Source organism: Salvia hispanica, chromosome 3, assembly GCF_023119035.1.
Source record: "Salvia hispanica cultivar TCC Black 2014 chromosome 3, UniMelb_Shisp_WGS_1.0, whole genome shotgun sequence".
Taxonomy (NCBI): domain Eukaryota; kingdom Viridiplantae; phylum Streptophyta; class Magnoliopsida; order Lamiales; family Lamiaceae; genus Salvia; species Salvia hispanica.
In genome coordinates, this window is record NC_062967.1 from 3,498,361 (window position 1) to 3,516,765 (window position 18,405).

Consider the following 18,405-nt stretch of genomic DNA (forward strand, 5'->3'; position numbering starts at 1 on the left):
CAATTGCGACTCCAATGTCTACAACATTTCAATCTTTGAACATCTAATCAAAAGATAACACTTTAGCAACGGTTTACTTTGATTTTCAACTTAGTCATGCAAACAATTCTAACATGTTGAAGTATATAAATCCCAACAAATAATATAAACACATGAAATCAAGAATTTAAGGTTTGCCAAAACTGAGACTATAGATTTTCATTGATTGCCTTGCGGACTTCTTCGCATAGCAAAAAAGCTAAAATACAAAGAATTTGTCTAGCTATATAGCTACTTATTATAATTATTATTATCCCTGTAGAAGAAATGTGAATAAATATTTTTCTCAGTTTCTTGAAATATTTTATCTACAATTCTCTATAACTGTGGCTGCCTCCATTTGTTGATCAAAGGCAACAGAAAAAGATGATGTCTCTTTATTACTAGTCTCCCACTTGGCAGGAAACATGCTTTGCATTTGGACTCATTTCTTGAGAGATATTTTGATTGGCAGACCATTCTGGGGAAGAGGGAAGGGTCCATACTGAACTCCATTCTGTGGGGCCATCATAGAAAACCTGCAAAAATTTCAACAATATCTTATCATCTTCACTCCCATACTACTTCTATTTTAGGAGAAATTGTAAGAGTTGATGTTGTTTTAACCTCAACCTACCTGTATTTTGTGGTGAGATGATGTAATAAAACCAAGATCTCCAGCTTGGCAAGCTCATTCCCTGGGCATGAGTGGACCCCACTGCCAAATGGGATGAATGTATTGGGCTTCACAGGAGCCTGCATATCAACACAAAATACTCTTTTTCAGTGAAAATATTAAAAAAAAATGCAATCTTGAAACAAATAGGAGTATATCTTTTTACATGAATGAACAGCTTGTGGGCCTCAATGTTTACCTCAAATCTTGAAGGATCAAACTTCTCTGGCTCAGGGAAATTTTCTGGATTGTGGTGGATGTTTCTGAAAAGTGGCAGCACCTTCCACCCTTTTGGAATCAGATATCCTGTCAAAAATAAAATTTGATCTGAGTAAAAATAATTTCAATAGTTGAGTCTCATTCTAATTTCTAACTAACTAAATAACTAACTAACCATTAAATTCAACATCTTCCACAGCTTCTCTGAAAGTGAAGTTCAAAATTGAGGCAACTCTGAGTGTTTCTTGAATGACCCTTGAAGTCAAAGGCATATTCCTTGTGTCATTCCAATTCAAAACCTTCTCCTCACCACTTTCCTCCTTAGCCTTGATTATGGCCTCTTGCTCTTCCTGTGACAAAAAGATACCACCTTTGTCAGTTTTCAGACAAGTTGGAATGTAAAAGTGAGTTAGGACCATTTTTTTTGAAAGATTCTTACAGTGACTGCTTGCAGCACACTTGGATTTTCTGCAAGATACTTGAAAATCCATGTCAGGATGCTGGCTGTGGTGTCACGAGCGGCGAAGATGACCCCGATTATGTTGTCTGCGATCTGCTCATCGGTGAGCCCCTCGGACTCCTCCATGAATGATCCCAAGAGATCAGTGTATTGCTCCTTTGTGGCCCTCCTAACTGACAGAATCTTTGCCAAGATTCTTGACAGCTCCTTCCTTGCCTTCATGGCCTTGTGGAAGAGCGTTCCCGGGAGGTTGATCGGCATTGAATTGTACCCTTTTTCGATGATGTAATAAAACCTCTTGAGATCCTCCCTGTACTTGGCTTCCTCCGTTCCAAGAATCGACAGCAATGCCACATTGAACGCATACTGCAAAACAGAGGAGTCAGAAATATGTTTTCAAGAAACAGAGCAAAAACAGAGTAAAAAACAGAGGACTCTGTTTTTGTACTACAATTAATCACTCACTGTTTTCATTTCTTGGAAAGTGGTGATGAGGTTTCCATCCAATGAGCGGAGGGTGTCGACGGCGATGGACTCGATGTCGGAGACGATGTTCTTGATGGCCTCGGGGGTGAAGGCTCGGAGCACGAGCTTCCTGAGCTTGGCGTGGTAGTCGCCTGTGTTGAAGAAGATGGCTTGCTTTCCCAGCATCCTCTCTTTGCTAGCCGGGAATGTGGGCTTGAAGAGATGAGCATTCGTCACCAGCACCTGCCTCGTCGCCTCCGGGCTCGCGATCATCACGCAGGGGTAGCCCAGTATGTGGCTCTTGAATATGGCGCCATACCTGTCATAAAATTGAATCTTTATTAGTAATTTGTACGTGATGATGAAGAAGAGAGACTGGAATGGAATAAAAGTTGGATCTTTATAAGTAATTCGTGTGTGATGATGAAGAAGAGAGACTTGAATGAAATAAAAATTGAATCTTTATTAGTAATTCATGTGTTTTTTAGCATAGAAATGATGAAAGGTGTTGAGAGAGGCTCACTTCTTGATTTTGGAGGAGAAGAAGGTGTTGGGGTTTTGGGAGTAGAGTTGGAAGGTTTCACCGATGTAGGGCCAGCCGAGGGTGCCGGGGGGGAGGGGGAGGGTGGGGTGGGCGGAGGGGAGGAGGAGCTTGAGGAGGAAGAAGGCGGCGACGGCGGTGGCGAGGAGGGAGAAGAATAGGGAGATGGGATCCATGTTTGTGTGAGTGTTGTTGATGGGAAGAAGTTGGGGGGGAGAGTGGGTATATATATAGGGGATGGTAGAGCACCTTTTTATTACACACGGAATCTGAGTCCAGCTCATGCACTTTGTAGCTAGAGAGAGAAAAAGAGGTTTTTTGTGTTGTGTTTTGGTATTTTCTATTTTATGTATGAAATAGTACATGTGTGCGATGAGAGGTTGAGGGCCATGTGAGAGGGACACGCAGAAAGGATTAGGAGATATGAACAAAAATAGAAAAAATTAAAAAAAAAAAACAAAAATTGAAGAAATAAAATAAAAAAAGGGATATGGTGTTGACCATAATAGCTAAAATTGGTGTAGTTGAGGTACGATTTATGATTAGAGTTGCGAGGAAACAACGCTTCAATACCAAAAAATATTGAGGGATGCATTTTCCCAAATCCGTACCATTTGTTTTTTATTATTTCCTATTTTTAATCTACTTCTCACATGTTATTCTATACATCTTATTCTAATTAGTACCTTCTTCTGTAGTGATATTTGGATGTAATATTTTGGGGGTTTTGATTTTTATTTTATACATTTTTTTTGAAATTTTATAAATATTTCATTGTTCATCTAGATGTGCATTCAGTTTCATTTCCCTTTATACACCTTTGTTTAGTGTTGCTTAGTTGCCAGTATTTTGTTTTTGATAAAGAGTAAAGATTTTGGGTGATTTTATCTTTTAAATCCATCTATAATAGTATTTACTTAATAAGTTATGTGGGAAAAATTATATTTTTGGAACGGAAGGATATTATTTATTATATTTCATATGCTTATATTTTGTTATGCTCGTGACTCGTCCATTAGTTTTGTAATGATTACAACTTTTTTGGATTTTAATAGTAATAGTACTTTTTAGATTTGTTTTCAATTTCATTTATCTTAATACACCCCTACCCCTATTTAATGTTGATAGAGATTATATGTATTTTGTTTTTTAATGAACTGTTCAGATTAATCTATAAAGATTTTGGTTTTGATAATTTTATCTTTTTAAACCCTCCAATGATTTACTTAATATGCACAAAATGAAGATTAAATTGTGTTTTTGGAGCGGATGCAAGAAGTGATACTAGCTAGTACTATTTGTTTATTTTCTATTTTTATTCTATATTAAATCAACTTGCCCTATAAATAATTCTAACACATCTTATTCTAATTGTTAGTACTCCATTTCTTATTTTTGTGTATTTTGTGGGTGAATCTTTTTAGTTCGACTTTATGAATGTTGTCATGTGCTATGTGATTTGTGGGTATTTAAAATTCATCTTTTTTTAAAAAATTGCTATGAAATCACTCATGTCAAATAAATACTAAGATTGATAGATAAGATTAGCGTGTGTGATATTTATCTCTTCGTATCTTTTTATAATCCTTTTTAATAATTTTTGAATAAAGCATTTTAGATTTTAGTAGTGTGATTTTATCTCTTCGTATTTTTTTATTAATCATTCGTTGTTTTTTGTAATGATTTTTGAATAGAGCATTTTAGATTTTGGTATATACTTTTTCTCTATTTTAAAGTACTCCATCTCAATGCCCACTTATAAGTCAACTTTCTTTATTATAGTATGTGCATTCAATTTCATTTTCCATAATAACCAATAGTACTGAGGTTTATTGTAACACTTTTTTTTATTGGATAGAGTTGTAACATCTGAATAGAAAAATAAAAGACTCCAATAAATATAAAAACAAAAAATAAATTTTTATCCTCTTAATTTTCCTTCACAAAATATACAGTCTACCTGCATTTCATTTGTATCAAAACATCCCTTGCGAGTTCTAATACACTTCTAAACATGTACTTATGATTACTTAAAAATAAGAGAATATAAATATTAGTGAAGGGAATTTCCCTCTAAAAAATTATAGCAAAGAGTAATTAATGAGTTTTGCCCTTTTCAATAAAAATTTAAAATGCTATTTTCTTCGTTTTCTCATAATTAAGGCGGAACTTTTTAGCACAGAATTTAAGAAATGAATATTTAATACGTTAAGTAGGTAGATAAAAAAGTACGAGAAAAAAAAATTTAGAGATAATTGAGTAGAGTGGGAAAATTTATTTATTATTACTCCTATAAAGCAAAAGGGAATCATTGCCAGAAGACCAAATCAAACAAAACCATTATCAATTAGAGAAACAGTTGAGAAAAAGAAGCAGAAAACATTATGACAAAAAGATGGATAAGGATATTTTTTAATATTATTAAAAATACTAATTTGTGTGTCTAATTATATCACCAACGCTTCATAAAATTAATGTTCTTATTGTTGGTGCCTCAACTAAAATTAGGGGGACACAAATATAAGCATCCTAAAAAGCAAAAGATGAAAATTGCTCTCAACTTTGGGATACTTTCTTTTATGTCCTAAATTATAGTTATTTTTAAAAATTTCTAAGCACTGGTAATTCTATCCAAATTTTTATATCTTTAAAAGATAAGGCCATGCTTAGTATGATGGAATAGAATGAGGAGGGAATGGAATGGAGATGAGAATGGAATGAAGGTGAGAATGGAATGACAATTTCATTCCATTCTTGTGCTTGGTGAATGTAAGGTTTACAAATGGAATGGAATTGTTATTCCTTGATTGATTTCATTCCTATGCTTGGTAACTACAAAATAATATATGAATGGATTGGAATGAAATATGAATAATTAATATGTTGATTCTATAAAAAAAATATTTATTCAAAAATATTTTTGTCAATATTTTGGATCATATAAATTTGTACGATACACGTAAAGTCGTAAATGAGTGTGTGCATATGTGGTGTATGCATGTGTTGATGTGTGTGTGTATATGTGGTGGTGTGTGAGTTGTTTGTGTGTGTGTTTTGCCATGTGCGTGTTGTGTGTGAGTTGGTGTGTGTGTGTGTGTGTTTTGCTCTGTGTGTGTTGTGTGTGCTGTGTGAGTTGTTGTGTGTGAGTTGCTGTGTGTGTGTGTGTTTTGCTCTGTGTGTGTGTGTGTTTGTGTGTGTTTTTTTCAATTATTAAAAATTTTAAAATTTTAATTCATGCTAAAATTGAGATGATATTAAATTTAAATATAATATTAAATAATATTTATATAATTTTGTTAAATTTTAAAATAAGAAGAAAGGAAAATGAAATGGAATGGAATGACCATTCCTTAGTTAAATGGATGGAATGGGTATTTCCATGTGGAATGGAATAGTGATTCCTAAGGAAAAAATTTACCAAGCAAAAGAATGGAATGGAGGTAGGAATGTCATTTCATTCCCCCATTCCATTCCATCATACCAAGCATGACCTAAGTTTATTATAGTGAAATGACATCAGAGAGAAGATAACCACGCTCTCATAACAAGATTTATAAACGACAGTGGTAAATCAAATGTTTTTTCCCCAAAAGATATGCTGGCAAAAGCAATTAATCAAAGTTAGTAGATGAATTTTGACCATAAATTAAATTATGGTGTTGAATATCAAGATTTATAAATGAGAGTGGTAATCAAATGTTTTTTTCCCAAAAGATATGCGGGCATAAGCAATTAATCAAAGTTAGTAGATGAATTTTGACCATAAATTAAATTATGGTGGTGAATATCAAGATTTATAAATGAGAGTGGTTAATCAAATGTTTTTTCCCCAAAAGATAATATTCTGGCAAAAGCAATTAATCAAAGTTACTAGATGAATTTTGACCATAAAATTAAGGTGGTAAATATCAAGGTAATGAAGTTTGCTAGTAGTACGTAGTTAACTTTTCATAATTCATTATCTTTATTCAATCTTTATTGATAGGAGTTATAAAGGTCACTGAGATATCAAAAATATTTGAATCATTGAAGTAAATAAGGGGTCAACTTAACTATTTTTTTTTTTTTTTACGTAAAATTTTCGAAAGTAAATGTCTCAAACGAGTTTATATATATACTTAATACAACCTTATAAACATACAATTATTAAAAGCAAAAGCAAATAATTTAGAGTGAAAAATGGAAATTTTGCCCAAATATATGTTGGTAGGCACACATTACATATGAATTAACAACTTCAAAAGCATCATGAAATGAGTTCGAGTGAAAAACAAGAAAGCATTATGCGTGTAATTTTTAATATGATTATATTAATGTAGAAAATAGTGAAAGCATTGAAATTTGAATAGAATGACAATGGCATGAATGGAAAACTCAACATTTAAATATTTTGTAATGAAAATTTATTTTCAAAGTCAGGAAAATCTGCTAAAACATGAAGGTCAAGAAGAGGATGCATAAATGAGATACTAGAAATCGTTTAGTCACTAAAAAATACTCCTAGTATTTATTTAAGAATTAATTGTTGATTAAAGTCACGGACGAAATAGAAACTAAAGTTGATGCTTAAAAAAAGAAAATAATAACAAAATTATTAAAATGTTAATTTTAATTGTAGTAAGTAGTTAGTCTATTAATTTATATGATACATATTATGTGATGCAGTTCTAGCAGTAGATGCCGAAACGGGCCGAAAACATTATGTATTAAAATGACTTGAAATATGTCCGGTGTTTGCATATCGAGCTAAGAAGTCATTCTGATATACCATATAAAACTAAACCCTAATAAGTGAATAATTTATTTGTATTTAATTTGCAATGCGTCTGTGAAAGAATAACTTGAAATTCGTACAATGATTTAAAATGTGCATGGTGACCTGAAATTCATACAATATAGGGTAAAAGGTTAAACCCTAGTATATGAGTTATACACTAGATGGGTGACAACAAGACAATATCATTTGGGTAATCCATTTTCATATCTAATGATCCAAATTAATAATTGAACTATCATCTAAGGAAGAGTTTTTTGCTAGTTTGACCCATATGCTATAACACTATCTTTATAAAATTTTATACAAAACACAAAAATGATTTGGAGATATCTTTTTCCTCAATTTTCAGTTTTAAGTATTTCATTTGTACCCTACATTTTGCTGTACCAAAAATTTAATTCAAAACGACTTCCATTTCATCAATTTATCATTGCGTTGAAAACTAAAACTTCTCAACCAAATAAGTTTTTCTATATAAGCTCGTTGTGAATCCAATTTGAATCACATGAACTAACAACTTTGTTGATATTCAATTTGTTCATTATTCATTGTTTATTTTGGTGGAGTGTTTGACTAAGATTGCTTAAGATTTTTTTCAACCATACTATTTATGTAAAATAAGTAGAGGGTCGAAAAACTACATTAAATTTGATTCTCCGAGGCTGCAATCAACTTCGTGAAGGATTGAATTCACTTCCAGTATTGGCAATGACCTTTTTCATTGTATCTGATAGCCCGACATTATTGTTATAACTCATTTTGACTTGGGAAATAGATATCAGAAGCGATTTCTTTGTTTCTTGGTCAAATTGTTTTAAACTGTGAAACATGTTGTATGAGTGGGAGACATGCTCACAAAATTTATATTCTTTTGCATAATTGAAAAATGCTACTATTAAACAAAATTTTATTTTCTGTTTTTTCTGGTCGAGTAAGGAAGACATAAAAAATGCTGCAAAAAAATGTGATACTGCTAACAAAAAAAACAGAGGTATTCAGAGCAGCAAAGTATTAGTAGTAATTATTATACATATAAAGTCGGTACGGCCATCTTTCCATGAAGCATATCTATTGGAATTTTAAAGGAGATTCGTAAATTCATTTTTTATCTAAAATAAAATTTATTAATCTTTTATTATTTTATTTAGAACTTAATTAAGACTCGAATTTGCCCGAATCATGAGAAAGAAGTAGTAACATATTCGAACTAATGTTCGGTAATATAATAAATGTATACTTAATTATTTAAAAATGGTACATATAGACGAAATAAAAATGGTTCATATTCTAATATGAAGATATAGGCCCACAAGCCCACCCATAATTTTGAAATTTACTAGAGATATTTTAATAACTTTATTTAAATTGTAATAAAATAAAAACTTGTAAACTACTATATTATTATCGTATATAATTGTCTAAATTTAAGAATTTGAAATTTGTGCGTGATGAATATTAAGTTATCAACCCTATAACTAATTCATTTATCTTTCTTTGACATTCTTATTTATTTTGAAATTAATATAAAAAAAATTATAAAAAAATAATGTTTTAAAAATTTATTAAATACTATCTGACTATATCACTACACATACGTAGAGACTCTAAATTCTTGTGCTTACTATGATAGAATAATACAATTGATTTAATCGCCAAATCATCAATTATTGCATGAATCTTTATTCTTGTGCTTATTATGATAGAATAATACAATTGATTTAATCGCCAAATCATCAATTATTGCATGAATCTTTGTGAACAAAGAACGGAAGTGACTCCCAACCTCAGAGAGTTAGGGTGGAACTAATGCACCATTGGAACGACGACAACTCCATATATCAAATTTAATAGAGTTTTTCGGATGTGAGGCCGATTGTCTCCACTTAAATCCGTCATTGATGTTAACCAACCTGCTCACCTACTCGAGTGCCTAAATGTAGGAAGGAATTGCAGAGATTTCACATCCTTGTATACGTACAGAGACATTATCCATTTAGAATTGGGTTTTTCCCAAACATTTAGGTAACTTCGATTTCAATCTGTCGTGACTAACTAACTCCTTATGAATTGCTTTATGCAGAATGTATATTTTTAGTTCTAGAGTGTATGAAATACAACCACCTCAAAGTATAAGCTAAGGTTTCTCCTCTCCTTTAACAAAAACTTTAGGATTCGAGTGTATCACTTGTTTTTCCATTTATTTGATTTTGGTACTAATTTCATGTAAGAGTGCTCAATTTCCTTAAGCACACATGCACGCCGTGACGGATTCATGAGCAATCGGGTACTTAAATGATTGGCCATGCACACGAGCAGGTTGACGTAATCAACAAATTAAGCAGTCGATCATAACACGCCACGTGGACGTCATCCAATTTTGACTCTTCTTATTTAATTTTTTTTCAATAAGAGAAATGCTCGAGCCTGCAGCTGCGGCGGGCTATTGTTCGACAACAAACATGATAAAAAAACACAAAATACAAAATCAGAACATGAACATATAATATAGAGAGAAGTTGAACATGAATTGAATGACGAATAAAAGGTGAAAATTATTAAAAAATGAAATTAAGTTTATAATTTGGACCTTTTATTCGCTATCCAATTTCTGTTCAATATGCCTCTTTATTTTGATTTCTCTCTCAAATTATATTTTTATTTAAATTATGTATCTTTTAATTTTTTATTTTAATTATGTAGTATTTTTAATTGGTAATTTTCATTTATTCATAAATTAATTTTATAAATAGTTATACTAAAAATGAGAAATATTAAAATAGTGCAATGCCAAAAAATTTAATATTCAATAGTTATGGAAATAATGTTGTAATCAAGAACTAGTGTAGAAGGGTTGTGGTCCTAATGAATGCCTCTTATATCTCAAATAACAATGCCATTTCTCCTATTCAAATGAAAAAAAATGTCACATTACCATTGTGAAATGTCCCATTTTCCCTATAATTGTTTTCTTAATTCAGTGTTGCTAAATGGAATTCAGTCTGCAATGAAAACGACTTGATTCGGACGATCGAGACAACAAGAAAGAGGTACATCAAGTACCAATTTCAATAATTGAAGAAAATAATTCCTAGCCACTAAAAAAAAGTGTAAGAAAATAAATGGAGTCTTGTTTTTGGATGAAACATCAAAATAGATTTACATATTAAAGAATGGTAGGTCCATAATTTTTAATAAGATGGGACGATTTTGTGTGTCACCTTCCTACAACAAGAAACCATGCCCAAATTAAATACCCAAAGTTGAATATCATCCATTATTGTATCACACACGCTTTCTACACTATATTTTTAGTCTTTCTCCTTCTAGTGACATCTATATTACTACCATTATATAAATTTAATTAAGGTATTGATTAAATTAATAGCTATTTTGATTTACAAATTTCTAGCTAGGGAGGGGGCGACTTACATTTAATTATAAGAGAGATATTAACTTTTTTTTAACATAATAAAAATAACTACTTGTTTTTATATATACATTATTTAATTTTGACTTCTTGATGTAGTTTCAGCAGGAGACGTTGACGATGCTGAAAACATTTTACGTGTTAGAATGATTTGAAATCCGCACTATACGAATTTTAAATCATTCCGACACGGAGAACATTTTGGTGTCGTTGGCATTTACTGCTGAAATTACATCACTTCTTAAAATCACGATTCATTGTTATTGTTGATTTACAACCTATCAATGATTATGTTCATCTATGTTTATCCATTGTCAATATATATGATAAATAAATAAAAAGTCTTGATGATTACTTTTTAGTTATACTCTCCAATAAGATAGTATAAGTGAATTCAGTTGAAAGTGCCAAAGGAATTGAATTTTTCTCCAAGTGGCTGGAACATTATTTGATTTTGTCGTCGTTTGATCGAATGAGTTTAAGATTATAGTTGTCAGACTTAAATACCAAAAGTGGGGGTCTGTCTATATATGCTTTATAATTTTATACTCCTACATGTCAACTATCTATAATTACATGATTGCAAATCCATGAGCCTATATGCATATAGAACCTCATTAGAGTTTAAGTTTTTTCAAGTATATTTTCAATTAATTCAACCTATAGGTAATTAAGTGACATTATACCCGTTATACAAGTATTTTTTTTATAAAATTAGTTTTTCCATTATTATTATTATAAATATAATATCCTTAAGGATAGTAAAGAAATATATGTAGTCAGGGACGGATCTGATTGGTAAGCAGGAGAGGCAAATGCCCTCCCTCAAAATTTCATATCTATGTATAGAATCTATTGTAGAAAAAATATAATATTAGTTTCTTCTTTAAATGCCCCTCTTCAAATACTTCAAATATCCCCACATGTATTTTTGCCCCTTCAATGAACATTTTCTAGATCCGTCCCTGTATGTAGTATAGTCTGTTTGAGATTAGAACATAAAATTCACATGCAGATTACATTAAAGTAAAAACTACTCCTAGTTAAATATAAGGATAATTTCAGACTATCCACTTAAGCATTAAAATCAGATTTGGTTGTAGTATTTGACTAGTTAAGTATAGCTTTTTATTAGAGAATAAAGTTGATTTGGTTATCTGTTGTTAGTTAAATGGCGGATGACATTTATAGGAGAATCGAGATTGAGATGCCATAGATTTATTTTGTGGTATGGGGTATTAATTTATGTTCCACAGCTATCATAGGGTTTGTAGATATCTTATAAAATTCCCAAAACATAAACTCATCATCAATCTCAGTAAATATTTCAAAATCTTATAAGTGACAATCATTTTATCAAAATAACTATTTATAATTTATTATTTAATAAATTGACTTTTAGTTTTATCTATCTTCCATTTTTTTTCCAGTCAACCATTTTCACAGTTTACAAGCTCTTAAAATACGTTTAATTAGATAAACTATAATTTTTTTTAAAAACAAAATGAAACATTTTAATATTTTCTACAAATTTCTCTCGAAGAATTCCCCATATAAGTACTACTACTATAAGTATACCACAGCATTATAAAAAAAATGGTTCCCAATAAAGAGTTTCACCGTCCAAATTTGGTGAAAATAAAGTACATAAATTCTTTGAAAAATATTATCTAATTAAAGAGCATTTAGTTGAGTATTACGTTTTCCTAAAAAAGTATATTTACCAAAAAAGTATTTGATTATATACATATATAATATACAAAGGGCGGTAAAAAATATTTGCACTTGACCTACTATATGTATTATACACCAATAAACATTAGTATTTAAAACGACTATGATATATGCAATCAAGAAAATATTAACTAACAAAACAACTAAATCCAACCAACAAATGAAACCTCTCCATCTATTAGCACAATATATTGAGGCATACCACTGCAAATCTTTTATAATTAAAAAAATTATTAAGCACAAGCTTTTATCCCATACTTGATTACAGCTATTACCTGATAGAGGGAGCTATCACCATGAAATAGACTTGCATATTATTGAAAAAAGTACTACTATTAATTTATAAATCTCACTTTAATTTTTTTTTGTTGGTCGTTATTATAGAATTGGTTATGACCACTATACTATTGACACGTCTATTTAATTTGATCACCAAATAAATAATAAATTTATTGAGCGATCTATTAAAGATTACACTTTTTTTGCCATATTTTTGGATCGCAAATACAGACTAATAAACACTTTTTCAAGTATATGGCGATTATGAATTGGATATCAAGAAAAGTCCAAAAACGTTACGCACGAACCCATTTATGTTTATCGAATTTTAAATTCAAAATTAGATGTATAGAAATATAAGTAATGTTCCACTAAAACTACTTGCTTCTTTAATTAATTAGGTTCTGGATTTCAGGCTGGTATTTGTTTTGGCAAATCTTTTTGGTGGAGAAGATGGGCTACAAACTAACAAAAATGTAAAAAATAGCAATTTTCTCTTTGTTTTTGGTATTTTTTTATTCAAACCAAACGAACGAGCAAGAAGTAGTTTATATAATACCACTACATTATTCTTTATTTTATCTTAATATACTCCCAATTTGGACCTTCAATTACATTCACATGAAAAATCATTTGATGTGTGTATTTCCTTTTAAAGGAGTACTATCTTTTATATACCATTTTTCATATAAAGTCAAAACATGCATGTGTACGAAATGAAAATTAATGACCAAATTCAAGCAATTAAAAGAAGAAGAAAAAATGAAAAAATAAGGTGATCATGTCGAAGTCAAACTATGGTTGCTTATATATATATTTAGATGAGACCTACAAACGAAAAAGTCGCATTATATAGATTAATTGTCGATCTACATTTAAAGCATTAATTGACATGCTTATTATATATACAACACATCATGTATAATACTAATACTATGTGCGACCCAAAACCAGGTCCCCTACAAAACCAGGCAAGAATTAAACCCCCTTTTTTGATATAGTTTGCCTTCTCCCTTTATTTTTTAATGATAAAATTATATCAATATTTAAAGAGAGATATTTGGTGAACAGTATGGGTATGTATATTGTACCTGAATTTCATAATAATAATGATAATCCGGTCATTGGAGGGGGACATGAAAGGATGGACAAATAGAAGAAAATTAACACTATCATGAATTTGACCAATAGTTATGCACATTATCATGATTTATACCAAAAAATTAAGTAAAAGAGGATCATTTTTGCTAAAGCTTAGTTGGAAAAGTCTAGACATTTTTAGCTTCGGATGCAAGAACTTGTCAGACGTAACACAACTCAAGACCAAAAAAAAAAGGAATGCATGAAAACAAAACGTAATAAACTGTTGAATCACGGAAGACCACTTTCCCCAAGATGAGATACGATATTGGTTGTCATCTTAGAAGTTAAAATGATTTCGTCTTATATATAGTAGCACGACAGATAATTAAAACGAGGTCCGATGAACTTAAAGAAGCGAAGACAGAGTTTTGACAATAAAATAGATACAAACTTAGACCCGGTCTCAGCACATTGCATCAACAGATGCGGACTAGTGGTCATGAGTATTGGCTATTGTAGCTCATCATTTTTGCGCATAACTTTTACATTTAGTGATAAAATCCCGAATGAACTTGATCGATGAATGTTCATTAATTAATAGTAATAAATATGATATACACATTTATTAACCTATTCCTAATAGTAACTCCGACTCCATATATACACTTTAAACCACTATTTTTAGCTCATCCCGATTTTAAAAAAGTTAAGTATACAATGTTTATCTACTATCGTTTGAACAAGCTTCCAACATACATCTAATTTTAATGAGGCAAAGACAAAAAGAATATATATTTGGTGGCATCAGAAGAGGCAAAAATGAGTGGTTAATTTTGAATGAATATACAAGTGAAAATCCTTCCCACCTCACAATCAATTTCCTAATTAAATTAATTATATTATAAGTTTGTTGCAAGTTGTGGGGTGGAAGCCACTCCAAAACCACTTTGTGATGATGTGATCAAATCCAATGACAAGTGTTGAATATTATATGTTTCATAATTGAGTTTAATTAGAAACCTGTCCATAGATTAGCCGCAAGAGTTGTTTTTAGTTTTTGGGATAAGACCACTATTTAATTTGCTACGTAGCGACAACTTGTTCCCTTAATTAATTAATCACTAATCACCAAATTACCAAAAAGATCTTGACTCTTCAAATATCATAATTAGGGAAACCCCATTTCCATTTTTGGCTTATTCCCTTTCCTAATTATCGGAAAACCAAATGTATAGTATAATCCCATCTTCTTTCTCTTAAGTAGTAAGGGTCGCTTTCATTCCAAGTCATTTTTCGACTTTACAGATTGCAATCTCAATTAATTAAAAATTACCACTTTAATTAACCTCTGTGATTAACAGTAATTAATTAGTGGATATAATAAAACAAAATAAGCAGAATCTATGGAACTGTAGACACGTGCATGAACTAACGTACGCGTGCATGTACGTTATACGTACATACCAGAAATGCTACTGACGTGGAAAGTGATTATTTTATTATTTTTTGGTCCCTTTTGTAAAGAAAGAATAAATAATTAATTAAAATAATGGCATGGAGGAGCATTGAACCGAGGCAGCAGGAGTTAAGATGTGATTAATTAAATTAATCAAAGCCAGTTGGCGTGATTAGCGATTAATTAATCTGTGACATGACACTGCTGCTGTTGTTGTTTATATCAATTTTGGAGTAAAATTTTATTTAAATTTTGGAGTATATATATAGCACATCGTACGAATAAATTATTAGGATCCAACTATGAATGTCCCATTCCCAGATCAAAGGGGTGTAAATGAATATAAAATGTAGGAGTACTATTATTTATAATCTCGTGTTTAAATTTGGATCAACATGCAAAGTTGTTGTGTGTTTTAAAATTATACTCCTAATTAAGGGCTAGACAGTATATAAGACAAATTTCTGAAACTTTTTGGGGTTAAAGTAGAGTAATCTGTTAGGCAGATAATTTGTTTAACAAGGATTTGAGGAGTAAATGTATCATTATTCCATAATTAATAAGATAACATTTTGAAATATGGCAATAAAAAGTTTTTTATAGGATGTCTGATGATGTTAAGGGGATAGAAAGAGTAATACACTAAATTCCAATGTTCAAGTACTTTTGCACATATCAACCGTCTTATACTCCCATATTATCAATTTTGTTTTTCAGTATCTTATACCTAAATAACTTGGTCAGCATTTACGCTTGAAGACCTGAAGCTCCTCAATAGTTTGAATTATATTGTTCGACGACAAAACTTACTGATGGCGGCGACAAGTTATGTGCACATGCACGAAAGATTTAAATTTGAGAAATTACCATTTCTCATGTCCCAACTATCTTGAGTCATTTCTTATTTAAAGAAAGTTAAAGTCATTTAATTCCTAATTAACTTAACTACTTCCACTGATTATTATTTTATTTTTTTTACCGCAATTCACTAAATAATGATGAAAGTAAAGTTGAGGAAATTTAGTTAAGTTATGCTATACTATAGAGCACTGCTAAAGTAAAGTTGAGGACATTTAGTTAAGTTAAGCTAAATTCATTGGTTGGAAACGCAATTCAATTATGACAAATTTCAAACTCAAGTCCAATCCCGACCCAGGAAATGGAATAAGACTATAATTTAATTTCTGAGTCAAATGGGCTACTATTAAAATTGACTGGGGATGAAGTCAATGTATTGATTAGTTATAGTTAGTAGACTAGCTAGACCCATCAAATGTGAATTTCTGCAAGTGGCACAAGTAGATCTATAAAAATTTACAAATATACTATTCGATATCTTATGCCATTGCCAACAGCCTAGTTAATCCCCTATATAAAAGTTCAATATTAATTAATTACTGTAAGATCAAGTTGATCTCATTTGGTTTAGCAATTATTCTAGCAGTCTTATCCTAAAAGCCTAAAACCATTACTATATGAATTAAGTACTGTTATTGCTTAAATAGGGACATAATATGTAGTTTTCGAGTATATAGGATGGTGGACACCCATAGTTTATTTATATTATAACTTCAACATTTTTTATAACTCTGACTTAATTTATTGAGTCGATCGATGTACTATAAACAATTTTGAATTCCGCCAATAGTCCATGATACCATTGCATGGTTGGACATTTTATATAGTAATATTTCTTGTCAATTTATGTCGAAAAGTTGTTCTATATGAATAATGTCAACATATTAATTAGTCTACACGAACTTGTGCCCACAATATTTCTTATTGAGCTTAATACTAGGCCGCGTTTGATTTTGGTGGATGGCATAAATAAAAAATAATATGTGTGGATAAAGTAGGATCGGATTATTTAAATTATTTGGTGTTGTATTTGGATTGATTGATTACTGTTTAAAATATATTGAGTTATAACTAAATGTTCAAAAAAAATTGAAGGATGATTAAATAATCAAAAACGTTCTACATTGAAGGTGTCAAATGTAATGTAAATTGAAATCTATTTAATCGATCAAGCTTTATTGCTCAAGCCCAACGCAAAATATTTATGCTAGCATTATATATTTGTGGGCTTCTGACGCCAGGCTGCGGAACTGAAATTTGAGTAAGGCCCATTAAAGTTTAATTAATGTGAGGAAGGTGCTGTGAAATTACCTTATTACTAAATATAGAAAGATATAATTTTGCATTCTTGATCTAATTCAGATGGAATCACTCAAATGTTAATCCAACTAGAAGTAAATGAGTTGACCTTAATAGATCGATAAAGAGAGTTGTGATCGAATATTTATAGACCAAGCCCGAAAAAGCTCAATAAAACTGGCTAGATATCAAGCGGGCTAGCCCGATTGATATGATGTGATGCTGAGACATATAATCATAATTTCTATTAGTAGTAAAATTTCAGTATTGTCATAATGATGAACAATGTCTCAAACTATTTCAGCCCAGCTTACTCTTAGGCCAACATATATTTAAGTTTTGTGACAGTACCAAGTAGCAAAAGAGAATCAAACAACACTCCCAAAAAAGTGTTCAATAAAATTTAATAAAATGATAGATAAGTAGAAGGTTAAGAACTTAAGGTGGTGTTTTTTTGTAAATAGTGAGTATTATACGCCTAAACTATAAGGAAACAGTGTTAAAAAAAGTGAATGCCTAGATAAAGATTAAATAAAATGTTGAGTTGCATTTTAGTTACGAACCGAGCTACGTATTAGAATATAATCTTGGGTTATCTCGACAAGCCAACAAGCACATTAGTACTAGTATTTACTAACTATCTTGTGATCAAGAGTCACAAGAATTCAGTTATTGACATAAACTAAGGAATATCATTTTCATTAAATTGAGCTCAACCAAAAGAAAAAAAGAATGTAAATTAGAAGAAAATAAAGTGTATTATTAAAATATTTAAGAACGTGCTTCCATCTATAGGTCGACTAATGAAGAAGACAAGAACTAATGGAGAAGATAAAAAATGTAGTGATTCTTTTCAATGACCTACATCACATGGTTCATCTAATCCACTCTCTAATTTCAATGTACTTTTCTCAACTATAGGAAACATTTAATTCCAATTTGAAGTGCAAACAAATAGTGCTGCGCATCTACGAGTCATATTACTCAAAATCCATATTTGAAAGATATTTATATAAAAATTTATTCATAATTCGAGATCCCAATGGTCAGATCCGATTTTAAATATTATTTAACACATATACCTAATCCACAATTATTTATCCGTCCTGCACA

The 18,405-nt window shown here is 30.8% G+C and overlaps 1 protein-coding gene across 1 annotated transcript; it reads right to left on the bottom strand.

Annotated features, from left to right (window-relative positions):
* Positions 1–172: 172 nt before the first annotated feature.
* On the bottom strand, positions 173–2,572 carry LOC125215547 (abscisic acid 8'-hydroxylase CYP707A2-like). Its single transcript, XM_048116990.1, has 7 exons — positions 2,362–2,572; positions 1,839–2,157; positions 1,353–1,739; positions 1,089–1,263; positions 894–1,000; positions 656–774; positions 173–557 (listed from the first exon to the last, which is right to left on the bottom strand). Exons 1-7 carry the CDS (start codon positions 2,553–2,555, stop codon positions 464–466), a joined length of 1,395 nt encoding a protein of 464 aa, XP_047972947.1. The 5' UTR covers positions 2,556–2,572; the 3' UTR covers positions 173–463.
* Positions 2,573–18,405: the final 15,833 nt, after the last annotated feature.